This window comes from Scyliorhinus canicula, chromosome 3 (genome assembly GCF_902713615.1).
Source record: "Scyliorhinus canicula chromosome 3, sScyCan1.1, whole genome shotgun sequence".
In the NCBI taxonomy this organism is placed as follows: Eukaryota; Metazoa; Chordata; class Chondrichthyes; order Carcharhiniformes; family Scyliorhinidae; genus Scyliorhinus; species Scyliorhinus canicula.
The window spans coordinates 123694895-123712442 of NC_052148.1; the positions used below are offsets into that span (position 1 = coordinate 123694895).

The 17548-nt window shown below is 50.6% G+C and overlaps 1 protein-coding gene across 19 annotated transcripts in view; it reads left to right on the forward strand.

The window, feature by feature from the left end:
- The window catches only part of fryl (furry homolog, like), a 553990-nt gene that overhangs the window by 493802 nt on the left and 42640 nt on the right, over positions 1-17548 (forward strand). For all 19 annotated transcript variants that reach the window (XR_005459993.1, XM_038791218.1, XM_038791221.1 and 16 more), the window contains 2 exons: positions 3056-3205; positions 4840-4938. Coding sequence is in view for 18 of the 19 variants with exons in the window: in XM_038791218.1 (XP_038647146.1) it covers positions 3056-3205; positions 4840-4938 (249 nt within the window). In the remaining variant the exon portion in view is untranslated. The remainder of the gene's footprint in view (positions 1-3055; positions 3206-4839; positions 4939-17548) is intronic.

The following is a 17548-nucleotide window of genomic DNA, read 5'->3' on the forward strand; positions in this document are numbered from 1 at the left end:
GATCCGGGCACGATACACCCTCAGCCTTGGTTGGCGCCGTGGCTGCACCCTCACTCTCTCCTCCTCCCCCATGCTGCTCGACGACTGGCAACTCCTCGGCCCTTCCCTCTGCTGCTGCACCTGGCCCTGCATCCACTGCGGGTTGTGGCTGTGGATGCTGCTCCATCTCCAAATGCAGTGCAGCGGCGCCAACAACTGCGGTGAACATAGCCGTTCTGTTCACATACATTGTGCTAACCTACAGAAGGTTGGAGGGGGGCAGAGAAACGGGACATGTTAGACGGAGGTTAGTCGACACCTCGGCAGCCGCCTGCCACGGGATACATGTGTGTCCCGGTGGCCTGGTCGCGCTGCTGACACGCGGGCAGCCTAACCCCTGGTCACTTTCTGCATCCATCGGGCAGTTAACTACGTCCTCCTCACCGGTGCGTCAGTGGCCTGTGGCCGTAAGCCACAGGGGAACCAGCGGCCTTGTCCTCATGAGGGGGTTTGGTGAGGGGGCAGTAGGAGTGGAGGGGATAGGATGGGGGTGTTAGATATAGTCAGAGGGTGGAGTGGTTCAGGGGTGAGATTTGGGGATATGGAGCATAGTCTGGTGTGAAGGGGGTTCAGAGGCAGATTTGGAAGTGGACGATGGCCATGAGATGGTGGCAGACATTTTGTAACCGGGGTTGGACGAGTCACTCACTCACTCTCTCCCTACCCCCCACTCCCACCCCCCCTCAGTCTCCCCCACTCCCCCCTCAGTCTCCCCCACTCCCCCCTCAGTCTCCCCCACTCCCCCCCTCAGTCTCCCCCGCTCCCCCCCACAGTCTCCCCCACTCCCCCCCCCCCTCAGTCTCCCCCACTTCCCCCCTCAGTCTCCCCACTTCCCCCCTCAGTCTCCCACCCACCCTCCCCACCCCCATTCTTGACCCCCCTCCCGTTCTCGGGGATGCCTTCCCCGTTGTGGCCAGACTCCAGCAGTGCGCTGAGCGGTGTGCTCACCTCCTCGATGCTCTCGTCAGCCAGCACGACTGGTTGCCGAACTTGAAAAGCAGGTGTGTTGACCGGCGTGAAAACATTGCGTGATGACGTCGGGACTTCGGCCCATCCGGGCCAGAGAATAGCGGGGGGCCGAAAAGTCGGGCTATTGGTTGTGTCGGGGGGTCTGTCGAGGCCTTTGCCAGGAATGCCGATGTGAAGTTTGTGCGGGGTTCGGAGAATAGCGGGAGGGTGTCGGACCGGCGTCGCCGTAAAAATCGGCGCGGCCCGCTATTCTCCGAACCGGCGTGAGAGCAGAGAATTGGGCCACAGAGTTTTGGTAAGTTATAAAGTTGGGAGGAGGTTTTAGCGGTAAAGAGGAGTGATGGGTGACCAATTGGTGTAGGTGGGCCAGTGGTGGAGTAGTTGGGGGTGAGGGAAGTGAGTCGGGGTGGGGGGAGGGTAGTCGGGATTTGGGGGTCTGGAGGGTAGTTGTGGTATTGGGGAGCATCAGGGCATAGTGTCTGAGTGGCTCGTGACAGTGAGAATTGCAGAGGTTGGAGGGGGTTTGGTGAGGGGGCAGTAGGAGTGGAGGGGATCGGATGGGGGTGTTAGATATAGTCAGAGGGTGGAGTGGTTCAGGGGTGAGATTTGGGGATATGGAGCATAGTCTGGTGTGAAGGGGGTTCAGAGGCAGATTTGGAAGTGGGAGATGGCCATGAGATCCACTGCAGGTCAGGAGGATAAGTCTATAGTTACCTAGAAGTTAGAAGTGTTTTAATTGTTCTAATGTTTCCTGGCTAACAATTTCTGTAGTGACAGTCGGAACCGTCTGAAGATTGCGATTTAAATCGGAACATTTGGATGGTTCCCAGTGCAGGATAATTTCCCAACGCAAGTTTGAGCTTTCTGGGCACTTGCCATGCAATCCTTACTTTGATTCCCCTTTGGGGTGGCGGGGGTGAGTCCCCAGTGGTCCTTTGGGTCTCCCGGGTATGGTGCTCTGGAACGGAAATTATGGGCCAATGATTTGGGTCTAATTTGTGTTCTCGTAGACAGGTTGTCTCCAGCTTTCTTTAATTGACCTAATGTCAGCAGAACTTCACACCTATAGATTTATCACCTAATTCAACTGCAAACCTCATCCATTCTTTTCCATCTGCTTACTTAACTTTAATGAAGGTGTGAAATATTGCTTTTGGCTTTATACTAAATTCAATCAGTTGTGAGTTAAAAGACTTGCCTCTCATTTAAACATTTGTCACCTAATTAACTTAAAACCTTATCCATTCTTTTCCGTCTGCTTACCTAACTTCAAAAGGAGATGCGAAACATTGCTTTTAGCTGTAAAATTCACTTGATTGTGTCTTGAAAGACCTGCCTGTTTTGTTTGCTAAGCCTGCTTGACTAAGGCTATCTGCATTTTACAATCCTCTCCTGCAGCTGCTGTTAACCCTTGGTGGTATTTTTCCCTACATTCTCTCATGGACTCTTAGATCAGGTATTGCCAGACTTCCATGTTTCAAATGACATACCTTTCCATATTTTCCATTACAGAAGTCATTGCTAGAAATATTTGATCAATTAAGTAAGAATGAAACCAATTAAGTAAGAATGGTCTCGCTAAACTGGCCACTGGAAAGCAGAACATCTGAAAGTATAATGTGGTTAACTGTCAGAGACTGCAGAAAGTTCAAGAAGTACAAGAACATCGTGTTGAGATCATGCAACTGATACTGACAATGATATTCACAAGTTGAGGATGGAGGGCAAGAATTTTATGGAGAAAGTAGGAAGTGCAGAAAAATGCAGGTTATCTTTGCTCTCTCAAATTGCTCTGGAATAGTGAGTGATGTTGACAGAGAGTGAGGCCTAAAAGTGCTTCACGTGGTACAACCAGATCTAAAAACGATTGCATAAACAAATTGTGTGCCACCTGATTTACACTACAAGTTTAACATTGCTTTGAAGTCAAAACGGCTTTGCACCAATCTGTACAAACCTTGTGCTGATATGAAAACTTTTAAAATCAAAATATATGATTAAAACAAAGTGAAAAATGATGTTGATAGCCGATTGCTTGTTTCTACAGAACATTCAGAAAAAATTCTGTGCCATAACTCATGATTCTGTCAGTCATTTGGGGGACAGTCTCCAGAGGATTGGGTCGAAATTCAAGAGCTCATTGGAAGTAATGATGATGTGTTCAGATTGCCCTACTGTCTTTGTGGATGCTGAAACTGTAAGTTTTAGACTTTTACTGCAATACAATTAGTAAGAGTTGTATAAAAGTGGTGTAAACTAATTTTATGTATAAAATGTTATGGCATTTCTATCTTAGAATCAGAGTGGTTACAGCACAGAAGGCAACTTTATTCATAAGACTGTTCTAGAAAATGTATGTTGCATTTCTTGAAAGTAATACTCAAAAAAGATTTGCCATTCATATTTTTGAGCCTTCCTCCGGTTTCTTCCAATTTTTAATTGTAAACTTAAGCTTACTGTTCACAAGTCACTTCCTTTATTTGCAATTTTTCAACAATTGCTTGTAATAGGAACCATCATATTGATGGATGTTAACGGGAAAATACTACCTAGTTCCTGAATTAAGGCAAGTGCTGATTACAAAGAACATTTCATTACAAGGGTTTTGCATTTGCCTGCCTTCATCTCCAAAAATGAGCTAGAATTATACTGTGGTATCATCGACAAATTTTGAAATTCTTCTCTACTATAGTCCAAGGTCATTGGGCAGGATTTTCTGTGCAATCAGCCACATGTTTCGCAGCAGCAATGGTGGACCGCCATTGTTCGGCAACAGAATCTTCTGGTCATGTGTTACCATTGGGGTTTTCCATCAAATGCACTATTGCCGCTGGGAAACTGACTGCGCATCCAAGATCCTGTCAGCATAATCGGTCAGAAAATTCCAGCCTTAGTCATTTATATATGGTGTATTACATTTTTGCACGTATAACATACATTGACTTTCATAAGTTCCTGTTGGCATGCAAGTGAGAAAGCATTTCCCTAAGGAGGCCTACAACATTGACTCAGATCAAGAGGCGGCACGGTGGTTAGCACTGCTGCCTCACAGCTCAAAGGACTCGGGTTCAATTCCGGCCTCGGGTGACTGTGTGGAGTTTGCACTCCCTCCCCATGACTGCGTGGGTTTCCTCCGGGTGCTCCGGTTTTCCCACAGTCCAAAGATATGAAAGTTAGGTGGATTGGCCATGCTAAATTGCCCCTTATTGTCCAAAAGGTTAGGTGGGGTTTCTGGGTTACAGGGATAGGGTGAAGGCATGGGCTTAAGTAGGGTGCTCTTTCCAAGCGCTGGTGCAGACCCAATGGGCCGAATGACCTCCTTCTGCACTGTAAATTCTATGATTCTATGAAGATTAAATAGTTTCATGGAGAAAATTGGAAACCTAGCCAAGTTTCTGAAATAAATGGAAGTTCTGCAGGAGGTGGAACACCCCATATTTTTAAGATGCCAGTTATGTTTCTCGGTTTTGTTATTTTACTTTGTTTAACCTTTTTATTCCCCATCCCCACAATAGATGTGAAAGGGTGATATCCATCCCTCAGTCCACATATGAGAAGGCACACAAACAATTTCTATCCAGTCCACCACCAGTGTTGGTGAACCGGCAATGCAGGGTAGCCTCGGAAAACCTTTGCCCTAGTTTTCCTCGCGTGATGATTTTTGATGTTAACCTGAAAACCCGAATTGCACATGCAATGTGTTAACCCTCTGAATAAGTCTGATCATCGGTCTCTGCCAATTTTTCTGGCATAAATACACATGCTAATTTTAAATTTATAAAAGTATAGCAGGAATATAAATGCCTGTGATTTTTAAAAAATCTTTTGCAGCTTGTTTCGTGTGGATTGTTAGAGACGTTAAAGTTTAGCGTTTTAGAGCTACAAGAACACTTGGATACTTACAATGCCAAAAGGGAGGGAGCCGAACAGGTGAGCCATAGAAACTCTCCTCCTACATTTGCACTTTGTTTTGATTTACATATGACAATCTTGACAGAATCACATTTATGATATTGAGATGAAACATTTGAAAAAGTGTGGAACATTGAAAGTAAAGAAAAACTTAATACTGCTGTTTCATTGCATCTCTCTTTTCTGGCTGGGTTTCTCCCTGAGTTCACCCTGAGAGGATCAATATTAGGGTTCGTCCGAAGGTGGCAGCCATTTATCAACTACTTATGGGAAAACTAAACTGTTAACAGATACAATAAGGGGGTAGGGGGAGTTAGGTTAGTTAGTTTAGTTTAGGCGGGAACAGTGAGAAGAGATGGAGGGGGTGTTACGCTCTGAATTATGTTTACATTTGTATTTGTATCTTCTGTTATAAAACCATAAATGCCTTAATACAATGTTTGTTAAATAAAAAATCTGCAACACAGGGGAGCCTGAAGGGCAGGGTAGACGACCAGGAGATCAGCTCGAGAAGGCAAAATATCAAGATAGTGGGCCTGCCAGAGGGGATAGAGGGTAGAAGTCCCACAACATTCGTGGCTGCGATGCTGGGCTCCTTAGTGGGGCGGGAAACTTTTCCCACCCCACCGGAAATGGACAGAGCTCATCGGTCACTGCGCCCGAAGCCCAAGGAAGGGGAAAAACCGAGAGCAGTTATAGCCAGACTGCACCGGTACCGGGATAGGGAGACAATCCTGCGCTGGGCCAAGGAGAATAGAGCCTGCAATTGGGACGGGCACGCCATCCGAATCTACGAGGATTTTGGAGCGGACATAGCTAAGAGACGGGCGGAGTTCAACAGAGCGAAAGCAGCTCTCTATAAGAACAAAGTACGTTTTGGTATGCTGTACCCAGCAAAACTCTGGGTCACATACCAACACAAGGAATATTTCTTTACAGCCCCTGCCGAGGCGAATAGATTCGTCGAGGAGCACGGGCTGGAAAAACGCCATGGGAAGTAGGGACGAGGGGCCCATGGCAAGGAGACACGTCATGCCGACGGGGGGGTGGGGAGGGGCGAGGCAAAGCCAGCCCCCTCCCCCCTGGCAGAAACACCCAGAACGGAAAACAACCCAATGCCCTAGGGCCCGCTCCAGGTGGGAGGCCAGGCCCCGGCACGAGGGAACGGGAGTACTGGAGAGGGGAGAGGGGAAGCGGGACAGCAACCTCCGGGAGGGGAGCCACCGTGCTAGCAGGAAAGCTAGCGAAGGGGGCGCGCAACAGAGCAGGGCCGCAGCGCACCCCCAACAGGGGGGAAGGCGCCAGGCAGGGGAGGGGGGGGATCACCCATCAAAGGTGGGAGAGCAAATGGGGACAGGAATGGGGGAGAGAGGGGCAATGGAGGGGTACACAGGGGTATCCCCGAAAGGGATAGAGCGGGGGGGGGGGCACCCGGGGGGCGAGAGACCAGGGAGGGGAAACGCAGGGACGAAGGGACAAAAGAGGCCAGTAAGGGAATAGGGCCACAAAGTGCCACAGACAAGGGCTCGAAACAGGGAACTGCTGCAAGCACCCACCCAGTACGGTCTGTGGGTGAAGGGGCCCCCCGGAGTGCAGGGGACTACCCGCGTGGCGGACACAAAGTGGACGGCCATGGCGGGTGTCCCCGGGACAAGGGGGAACCCCGGAGCGCAGGGACCCGACCGCATGGGGAGAGCAGTGATAGTGGACATCCTGGACGGCCCCCTAACATAGGGAAACCCCAGAGGGCAGGGGCGCGTCCACCGGACAAATATGGTTAACCCCACAGGAGCAAGGGGGCAGAAGCCCCCCACCAGAATAGTCACCTGGAACGTAAGGGGACTTAACGGCCCAGTGAAGAGATCTAGAGTCCTCACCCACCTTAGAAACATGAGGGCCGACATAGTCTTCCTCCAAGAGACGCACTTGAGGGAGCGGGACCAACTGCGGGTAAGAAAGGGCTGGGTGGGACAAACCTATCATTCCTGTTATGGGGCAAGGGCCAGGGGGGTGGCGATCCTGATTGGCAAGAGGACAATGTTTAGGGCGACAAAGACGGTTACGGACCCAGGGGGACGGTATGTCATGGTCAGCGGGGCCCTGGATGGGGCGCCGGTAGTTCTAGTTAGCGTGTACGCGCCCAACTGGGACGACACGAGCTTCATCCAAAAGACCATGGCAGAAATCCCGGACATAGCGACGCACCGACTAATCATGGGGGGGGACTTCAACTGTGTACAGGACCCAACGACGGACAGATCAAACCCCAGAACGGGGAAAACCTCAAACATGGCAAGGGAACTCAGCCACTATATGGAGCAGATGGGAGCAGTAGACCCCTGGAGATTCGCCCACCCGGGGGAGAAAGAATTCTCTTTCTTCTCCCCAGTACACAACGTGTACACCAGAATTGACTTCTTTGTGGTGGGGAAAACGGTGCTTCCAGAGATAGACAAGGTGGAATACTCCGCAATTGTGATATCAGACCACGCTCCACACTACATGGATGTGCGGCTAGAGACGGGAAGGGCCCAGCGCCCCAAATGGAGGTTGGACGGTGCCTTACTAGCTGACAAGGCCTTCAGCGAAAGGATAGCGCAGGCCATAGCGGAGTACACTGAGATCAACCAAAACGGGGAGGTCTCACCCTCCACGTTCTGGGAAGCGCTTAAGGCCGTACTAAGAGGGGAAATCATAGCCTACAAAGCGCAAAGAGATAGGGAGGAAAGGGTGGCTAGGCAGAAGCTGGTCGACTCCATACTGGAGGTAGACCATAAATACTCCGAGGCCCCGACTGTAGAACTCCTGGCGGAGAGAAAAGAATTACAAAGGAACTTTGACCTGCTCTCCACCAGGAAAGCAGTACACCAACTCCGCCAGGCACGCGGGGCCCTATACGAACACGGAGACAAAGCCAGCCGCCTGTTGGCCCACCAGCTGAGAAAGCAGGCAGCCAGCAGAGAAATCGCGCAAATCAGAGATACCAGAGGCACGTTGGAAACAGAACCAGAGAAGATTAACAAAACCTTCAAGGCCTTCTACCAAGAGCTGTACACCTCAGAGCCCCCAACGGGGAAGGCTGGGATGAACCGGTTTCTTGACGGACTGAACATACCAGTTGTGGGAGAGGGCAGAAAACGGGATCTGGAAGCACCACTAGCACTGGGAGAGATCATGGACAGCATTAGCTCCATGCAGGCGGGGAAGGCGCCGGGACCGGACGGATTCCCGGCGGACTTCTACAAAAAATTTGCGACAGCGCTGGCCCCGCACATGCGGGAGATGTTCACAGACTCGCTAGCTAGGGGCACGTTGCCACCCACGTTAGCACAGGCCTCAATCTCGCTGATACCTAAGAAAGACAAAGACCCAACGGAATGTGGGTCATACAGACCCATATCTCTGCTGAACGCAGACGCCAAAATACTGGCCAAAATCCTAGCCAAAAGGCTAGAAGACTGTGTACCTGAGGTGGTCACAGAGGACCAGACGGGCTTTGTCAAAGGTAGACAGCTGACCGCGAACATCAGGCGCCTGCTGAACGTGATAATGACCCCCTCCGGGGAGAGAACACAAGAGGTGATCGTCTCCCTGGACGCAGAAAAGGCCTTCGACAGAGTCGAATGGAAATACCTCATAGAGGTACTGGAGCGGTTCGGGCTTGGAACAGGGTTCACCGCTTGGGTAAAGCTCCTGTACAACGCTCCCATGGCGAGTGTACAGACCAACAATACCAACTCCCAATACTTCCAGCTGCACAGGGGCACCAGACAAGGATGCCCACTGTCCCCGCTGCTGTTCGCACTAGCAATCGAACCGCTAGCAATCGCGCTCAGGGCAGCAAAAAAATTGGAGGGGGATCCGAAGGGGAGGTAGAGAGCACAGAGTCTCACTCTATGCGGATGATCTGCTCCTCTATATCTCGGACCCACAAAGCAGCATGGACGGGATCATCGCGCTCCTGAAAGAGTTTGGAGCCTTCTCGGGCTACAAACTCAACATGAGCAAAAGTGAGATCTTCCCATTACACCCGCAAGGGGGGGGGGGGGCAGCACTAAAGGGGCTGCCGTTCAAACAAGCCCGACATAAATTCCGCTACCTGGGGATCCAAATAGCCCATGACTGGAAAGGGATCCACAAATGGAACCTCACCAGCCTGACGGAGGAAGTTAAAAAGGACCTGCAAAGATGGAACACACTCCCGCTCTCCCTCGCGGGGAGAGTTCAGACGATCAAAATGAACGTACTGCCCAGGTTCCTCTTCCTGTTTAGATCCATTCCGATCTACATCCCCAAGGCCTTTTTCAAAGCGCTGGACAAACTCATCATGGCGTTCGTATGGGGGGGTAAAAATGCTAGGATCCCAAAGAAGGTCTTACAAAAAACAAAAACCAGGGGAGGGTTAGCCCTCCCGAATCTACAATTCTACCACTGGGCAGCAACAGCCGAGCGAGTAAGGGGATGGATCCAGGAGCCAGAAGCTGAGTGGGTGCGTGCGGAGGAGGCCTCCTGCATGGGAACCTCCCTCCGGGCCCTCGCCACGGCAGCACTCCCATCCCCACCCAAAAAACACTCCAGCAGCCCAGTGGTGACAGCCACCCTCCAATCCTGGAACCAACTGCGGCAGCAACTTGGCCTGACCAAAATGTCGAACAGGGCTCCCATCTGCAACAACCATAGGTTCAAACCAGCACTGACCGACGCCACCTTCAAAAGGTGGAGGCAGGACGGGGGGACACTGACAGTCAGGGACCTATACACGGACGACAGGATCGCAACACTGGACGAACTGACAGAGAAATTTCAGCTAGCTGGGGGGAACGAGCTACGGTACCTGCAGCTCAAAAACTTCCTACGAAAGGAGACAAGGACGTACCCACAACCGCCACGACAGACACTACTGGAAGACCTACTGGACGCAAGTATCCTAGAGAAAGGGAACTGTAGTGACATGTATGACCGACTGGTAGATAGGGACGACACCGTACTGGACGCAACAAGGAGGAAATGGGAGGACGACCTGGGGATGGAGATCGGGTGGGGACTCTGGAGCGAAGCACTGCATAGGGTCAACTCCACCTCCACGTGCGCAAGGCTCAGCCTGACGCAACTAAAAGTGGTACATAGAGCCCACTTAACAAGAACCCGTATGAGTAGGTTCTTCCCGGAGGTGGAAGACAGATGTGAACGGTGCCAAAGAGGCCCGGCCAACCACGCCCACATGTTCTGGTCCTGCCCCAGACTCGTGGAGTACTGGACAGCCTTCTTCGAGGTAATGTCCAAAGTGGTGGGAGTGAGGGTGGAGCCATGCCCGATAGTGGCGGTCTTCGGGGTTTCAGAACAGCCAGATCTATTCCTGGGGAGGAGGGCGGATGCCCTTGCCTTTGCCTCCCTGATCGCCCGCCGTAGAATCCTGTTTGGCTGGCGGTCAGCAGCACCGCCCAGAGCTGCGGACTGGCTGTCCGACCTCTCGGAATCTCTCCAAATGGAGAAAATCAAATTTGCCATCCGAGGGTCGGACGACGGCTTCCACAGAACGTGGGAGCCATTCATGCGACTGTTCCGGGACCTATTTGTGGCCAATGTACAAGAGGAAGAATAGTCGGGGGAAGGTAGCGGGAGGGGGGGGGGGGCTACAGGTTCGTTACGGGGGTTCGATGGCTAGCTAAGGCCCAAAACCAAGCTAAATAAACATGTTGAGGGGGGGAGGGGGGGGGGGGGGGCGCAGTTACTACTACGAAGATGCTTACCTGTAAATATGTGTGTTAATTTTTGCGTGTTTGTTTTTGTTTGTTTTTTTTTTCTCTCTCCTAACAATTTGTAATTTGTTCAATATAAAATACGAAAACTGAATAAAAACATTTATAAAAAAAAAATAAAAAATCTGTAGCTAGGTCATTGATATTTATGTAGTTGAAAATAAGAAACGTGATCCTAATTTAGAACTGCAGATAGTTTCTGTCTGTTGTAAAATATGTACCTGGTTTAGTTAGAGCTTTAGCTCAGTGTTTCTTTTGGTTTGTTATTTTGTTGCAGGCTTGGAAACAACATTGTTACAAGTCTTGCTACTTGAGACGGCACACCCGTGGAGAGGAAACCATTTAAGTATATACTGGCATAAAAACTGGAAGGGGCATGAGATAATCACTGGAGTAGATGTTAGGTCATGGGATGTGCTTGATAAGAGTGTGAAGGGAGGGGAAATGAGGGGAAGGTTAAAAAATATGGGGTCATAGTTAGAGTTTGAAGAACTGGAAGGGTAACCTCAGAGGTAAGACAGAGAAAAGCAACAAAATGCACTTGTGCTAGAAGAAGATGGAAGAAGAAAGTGAGGTCACAGTCAAGGAGTGAGTTCCTGAATGAAGGCAAGTCAGTTTACATGGAAGCAGGAGTTCATAGATCATAGAATTTATTTACAGTGCAGAAGGAGGCCATTTGGCCCATCAAGTCTACACCGGCCCTTACAAAGAGCACCCTACTCAAGCCCACGTATTTACCCTATCCCTGTAACCCCCACTTAACCTTTTTAGTTACTAAGGGCAATTTAGCATGGCCAATCCACCGAACCCGCACATGTTTGGACAGTGGGAGGAAACTGGAGTACCCGGAGGAAACCCACTCAGACACGGGGAGAACGTGCAAACTCCAAACAGACAGTAACCCAAGCCAGGAATCGAACATGGGATCTTAGAACTGTGAAGCCACTGTGATAACCACTGCCCACGGTAGCATAGTTGTTTCAACAGAGCAGGAATGTGATGAATTTGTAGGAGAGCAGACTGGGGAGCGTAGGTGGAGATTGGAATTGCTGAAAGAGAGCCATTGCTTTGGTACAGCGACTGAGAGAGGAGTATATTTTCAGAGAGAAACTTGATGTAGTTGGAAATCTCGAAGACTTTGAAGGGGAGACAGGAGATGTTTGAAGAATAATGTGTCAGAGGAGCCAAGGTGAGGCCAAGATAAAATAATTATTTTTAATGGCAAACCACTGAATGATGAAGGTAATTTGAATGTTGACTTTTTTTCAATACATTCACTGTGACATATTGTTATAAACCCCGCTGATGTTCAATGCAAGGGCATCCCAAATCCCAGAAGGGAAACTTGGAACACCAGGGGCGGAATTCTCCGCTCCCGCGCGGCATCGGGAAGGCCACTCCTCACACCCTATTCAGCCCCCCCCCCCCCCCCCCCCCCCAGGGGGCTAGGAGCGGCACTCCGTAAATCTCGGCCGCCGGGCCTTGACACTTGCATCAAGACGGCGCGCCGAGAATGAAGCGACGGCGGCGCCTAAGTGACGTCAGCCGCGCATGCGCAGGTTGGCCGGCTCCAACCCGCGCAGGCGCGGTTGCCGTCTTCCACTCCGCTGCCCCGCAAGACGTGGCGGCTTGACCTTGCGGGGCGGCGGAGGGGAAAGAGTGCGTCCCTTGGAGACGCCGGCCCAACGATAGGTGGGCACTAATCGCGGGCCAGTCCCCTCCCGAGCACAGCCGTGGTGCTCACTCCCATCTCCGCCCCCCACAAGCCACAAACGAAGCTTTGGCGCCATGTTCACGACGGCAGCGACCAGGTGTGGTTGCCGCCGGTGTGAACAGGTCGGGAACATCAGGCCGCTCGGCCCATCCGGGCCGGAGAATCGCCGGTCGCCATGAAAAACGGCGAGCTGCGATTCTCCGAGCGGGGGGGTGAGAGAATCGCAGGGGGTGCCAGGGCGGCGTGTCGTGAGTCGCCCGGCCCTCCCGCGATTCTCCCACCCGGCATGGGGAGCGGAGAATCGCGCCCCAGATCTTAACCATTTATTTTTGCAATTGGGAAAAAATCTGAGAAAAGAAATTAAACCTGGTGAGGAAAGGAGTTAGTCTTTTTGTAAGTTATTTAAATCCAATATGTTTTGTTAAACTTTGAAACTCACTAAAAGAAAGGTAACAGTAAAGAACAACATTTATACTAAACTACAACAATGGTTACACAGTCTGGTTAAATTAACTCCCAATCTAAATCTCTCAACTTACCTAAAGTCTGAGAATACACCTTTCCCAAAACACCATCCCATAGGTTTTAACACTATAAGCCGAATCCAGAAAATAATTATCGTACTGGTTCTGTCGCTTTCTTTTGGGAATCTTCTAGTTTAAAGTAGAACTTACGAGGTATCATCGTCAGACTTCTGTTTCTTTTCTGCTCAACAGCTTGATTCTGTGAGAGTTCTGCTATGCCACTGGGCGTAGTTATGATCTCTGGACTGTTAGTATCCTCTTTGCTGAACAAAGTATCTGTTTCACCCTGCTACTGTACTAGGCCAGTCTGCATCTCATGGGTCCTCAGAGTAGCTAAGTTCCCATCGGTTTATTTTTATCCAATTCATTCACTTTTCATTTGATCCCAACTTTCTAACACTATTGCGTTTTAAAAGATTTACTGAGACAAAGTGTCGACTGGGGTAAAGTTGTGATGCTATTCCTTTGCACTTCTTCAGCTGACAAATTGGAAGAAATATTTTGTACACTTGAAGCTTGCATTAGATAAATGTCAATTCACAATCAAGCTTGGATTGTTTTTGTTAGAACTGAGTAATTTGTGGTTTAACCTATGATAATTAAAGCAAAAAGTGCTGGAACATGCAGCAGGCCTGGCTGCATCTGTGGCGAGAAACAGGTTTAATGTTTTGAGCCGAATATGACTTCTTAAGAACTAGAGGAGGTAGAAATGTGATGGGTTATATACCATCAAAATGGGCCAGTGGGGAGGAAGAAAGGGGAGTGGGGAGGGTAGTGGGCGGAAGAGATGAACTTTTTATTTGTAAAATGTGTATTTTGACCTTTTGTGGTAGAAAATAATGGGCGGAATTCTCCATTAGCCGAAATCGAGAAAGGTGATTGAGCAGAGAATCGGTTCCGAAGCCAAAAGCGTGGCAGGCGTCGATTTGATGCCAAATCGCAATCTCCAGCACCTTGACAATGGTGCCAATGTGTACCGGAATGCACATACAGTAGACACGTTTGCGTATCAGCAAGCCCGACCCGGTATTCTCCAGGGGCCTCTGCGATTCTCCGCCTCCAGTGGGCTGAGTTCCCGACGGCACGGTTCACTTGTGCTTTTAAAAATCGTGAAACCGGTGTCACAACTGCTGAGGGAGAGAGATAGTGTACGGAAAGTGTCCAACGTTGCCATAATGTGCTGAAAGTTGTGCCACTGGCCGGAGGGCTTCTGCCAGGGCTGGGGTGTAGCGGGGGGTGGCCAGGAGATGGGTTGTAGGGTCGGGGTGGACGGGCATGGAACACCATTGCCGCAGCCAGCAAGGTGTGTGTGTGGGGAGTGTAATATGTATGTGTGGCTGCAGCTTGTTAGCCTCCCGAGTGTCAATCACGGACCTGGCGAATGTCTGCAAGTTCCCCCCGAGTTGTATACCATCCTGACTTGGAAATGTATCAACATAAGGCTTCCGGTGGTGGCGTGTAGGAGGAAGTCGCACATTGGGTGGCTCCTGCTCAAGGCTTGATTTTTTAGAATTGACTGCCCAGTCTCAGGATAATCTTTAGACAAATAAGTGCAGAAAGACATACGGAAGGAGGGGGATGTCTAGAAACCAAAGGAAAGCTGCCATGAAGAAGAAGACGAGTGAAGGTTCACCGTTAAGTGAAGAGTCAGCTCAGCAACTGGAAAGATGGCTGGGTGGGGCCGCATTGCTCACGGCAGAAAAGATGACTGAGGCGATGGCTTTAGAATTCAAGAAACATTTTGCAAAGCACATGGAGGTGATGAGGAATGAGATGATGGCGGCACTGAAGGTGCTGGTGGTGGAGGCGATTGCCCAGGTGAAGGCGGCGGTGTCGAAAACATTGGCTGAGGTGTGGGAGCAGGATGAGAAACTGAATGGAGTGGAGGAGGCCTTGTTGCAACACAGCGATCAGCTCACCTCGATGGATGTGGCGCTGCAGAAGGTGGTCGCGGCCAACAAAGGTCTGTGAACCAAGGTGGAGGACCTGGAAAACAGGCAGCAATATCTGAGGATCGTGGGCCTGCCCGAAGGGGTGGACAGCCCGAGGCCAAGATGTTGACGGAGCTGTTGGAAGAAGGGGGTAAATCCCTCCTGGTACATAGTGGATCGGGGTTGGGGGGGGGGGGGGGGGGGCAGTGAAGAGGTCTAGGGTTAAAGGCCGATGTGGGTATGCTGCATGAGAATCATTTGAGGGTGAAAGATCAGGTGAGGCTCAGGAAAGTTTGGGTAAGCCAAGTATTTCACTTGGGGTTCGACAGCAGGGCGTGGGGGATAATGGTTTTGGTCGGTAAGAGGAAGAGATTCCAGATGGAGAAGGTGGTGGCGGACCAGGGGGTAAATATTTGCTAGTAACAGAAGCATTGAACTGGAGGTTGGTGGCGCCCGGTGCACCACCTTAAATTGGATCAAGCTGAGCCTTGCGCATGTAGCGGTTGCGTTGACCCTGTTCAGCGCCTCCGCCCATAGGCCGTCTTCCATCTCACCCCCCAGTTCCTCCTCCCATTTACGCTTCAGCTCTTCTATATGCATCTCCTCCGCCCCCATTAATTCTTTGTAGATGTCTGAGACGCTCCCCTACCCCACCCATCCCCTAGACACTATCCTATCTTGAATCCTTCTTAGTGGCAGGATTGGGAGGTATGATACCTGCCTGCGCAGAAAGTCCCGCACCTGAAGATATCTAAAATCATTCCCTGCTGCCAACCCTAACTTCTCCTCCAGCGCCCTCAAGCTGGGGAAGCTCCCTTCCAGAAACAGGTCCCCCATCTTCTCAATTCCCGCCCTTTGCCATACACGAAATCCCCAACGGTGCCATTATCGGTGCCATTATCTGCGCCCCCAAGCTGCTGCCCCTGCATGAGGCTGCCTTCATCCACTCCCAAGCCGCCCCCGTCCCCACTACCCACTTCCTTATCATTGCAATATTGGCCGCCCAGTAATAATTACTCAAATTTGGCGGGGCCAGCACCCCCTCCCCCCGATTCCTCTCGAGCATCACATTTTTTCACACGTGGGGACTTACCCGCCCAACAAAGCCCAAAATAATTTTATTGATCTTCTTAAAAAAAGACCGCGGGATGAAAATTGGGAGGCATTGGAACACACATTAAAATCTCAGCAATGTGTCATCTTAACCGTCTGCATCCTCACCGCCAGTGACAGCGGGAGCGCATCCCATCTCCGAAACTCACCCCTCATCTGCTCAACCAGCCGGGACATGTTCAACTTGTGTAACCGGCCCCAGTCATACGCCATTTGTATCCCCAGATATCTAAAATTGTCTCCCACTAACCTGAACGGTAACTCCCCCAGCCGGCCCTCCTGACCTCTTGCCTGGACTATAAACATCTCACTCTTCGTCGTATTCAATTTGTATCCCGAAAACCGGATTCCCCCAGAACCGCCATAATGATCAACCTTTTTAAAAATAAATTTAGAGTACCCAATTAATTTTTTCCAATTAAGGGGCAATTTAGCATGGCCACTCCACCTACCTGCACACCTTTGGGTTGTGGGGACGAAAACCAAGCAAACATGGGGAGAATGTGCAAACTCCACACGGACAATGACCCAGAGCCAGGATCGAACCTGGGACCTCAGCGCCATGAGGCAGAGTGCTAACCACTATGCCACCATGCTGCCCAAGAATAGACTTTTTTGTAGAAGGGAAGGCGCTGTTGGCTGGGGTTAGGGCTTAGCAGACTTGATGGGCCAAATGGCCTAATTGTGCTCCGACATCTTCTGAAGTTATTCTGACTTGTGCATTTGTAGGTGAATAAAATGCAATTTACTCATCAAATATACTTCTCTTTTTTTTACATTGTAGAATAAAACAGCTTGCGGTTTGATATGACCTTCATCTCTCTTATTCTGGTTTCAGTATTCCTTCAGAAAGTTTGACGGTTGTTGTGCTAATATAAAAACAAAATTCTGTGGATGCTGGAAATCCAAAATAAACACTTAAGTGTTGGAGTTGCAAAGAAGAGTTATATTCTATTCGAAATGTTAACTGTTGTTCTCTCCAAATGCTGCCAAACCTGCCGAATATTCCCAGCACTTTTTGCTTTTGTTATTGTGTCCTGTTCCTGCACATAGGGATGCAGAGCAGTGAAAATTCACTTTTACAAGAAGTCTGATTTGCCATATAAGAAACTTACTCTCATCACTATCTGAAAATATACCTGGGGCAAGCCTGAATTCATAGCATTTATGCAGGAAACCCAATTTAAATACAAATATCAGGAACAAGGGCCGGGATTCTCCCCGTACCCGGCGGGGCGGGGGGTCGTGGCGGGAACCACTCCGGCGTCGGGCCGCCCCAAAGATGCGCAGAAATCCGCACCTTTCGGGGCCAAGCCCTCACCTTGAGAGGCTAGGCCCGCGCCGGAATGGTTGCCGTCCCGCCGGCTGGCGTGGAAGGCCTTTGGCGCCACGCCGTCATCACCGCGCAGGGCGGGGGTCACTTCCGTGTCGGCGATCGCGGAGGCTATGGCCGACACAGAGGGAAAAGAGTGCCCCCACGGCACAGGCCTGCCCACGGATCGGTGGGCCCCGATCGCGGGCCAGGCCATCGTGGGGGCACCCCCAGGCCCAGATTGCCCCGGCCCCCCTCCCCTCAGGACCCCGGAG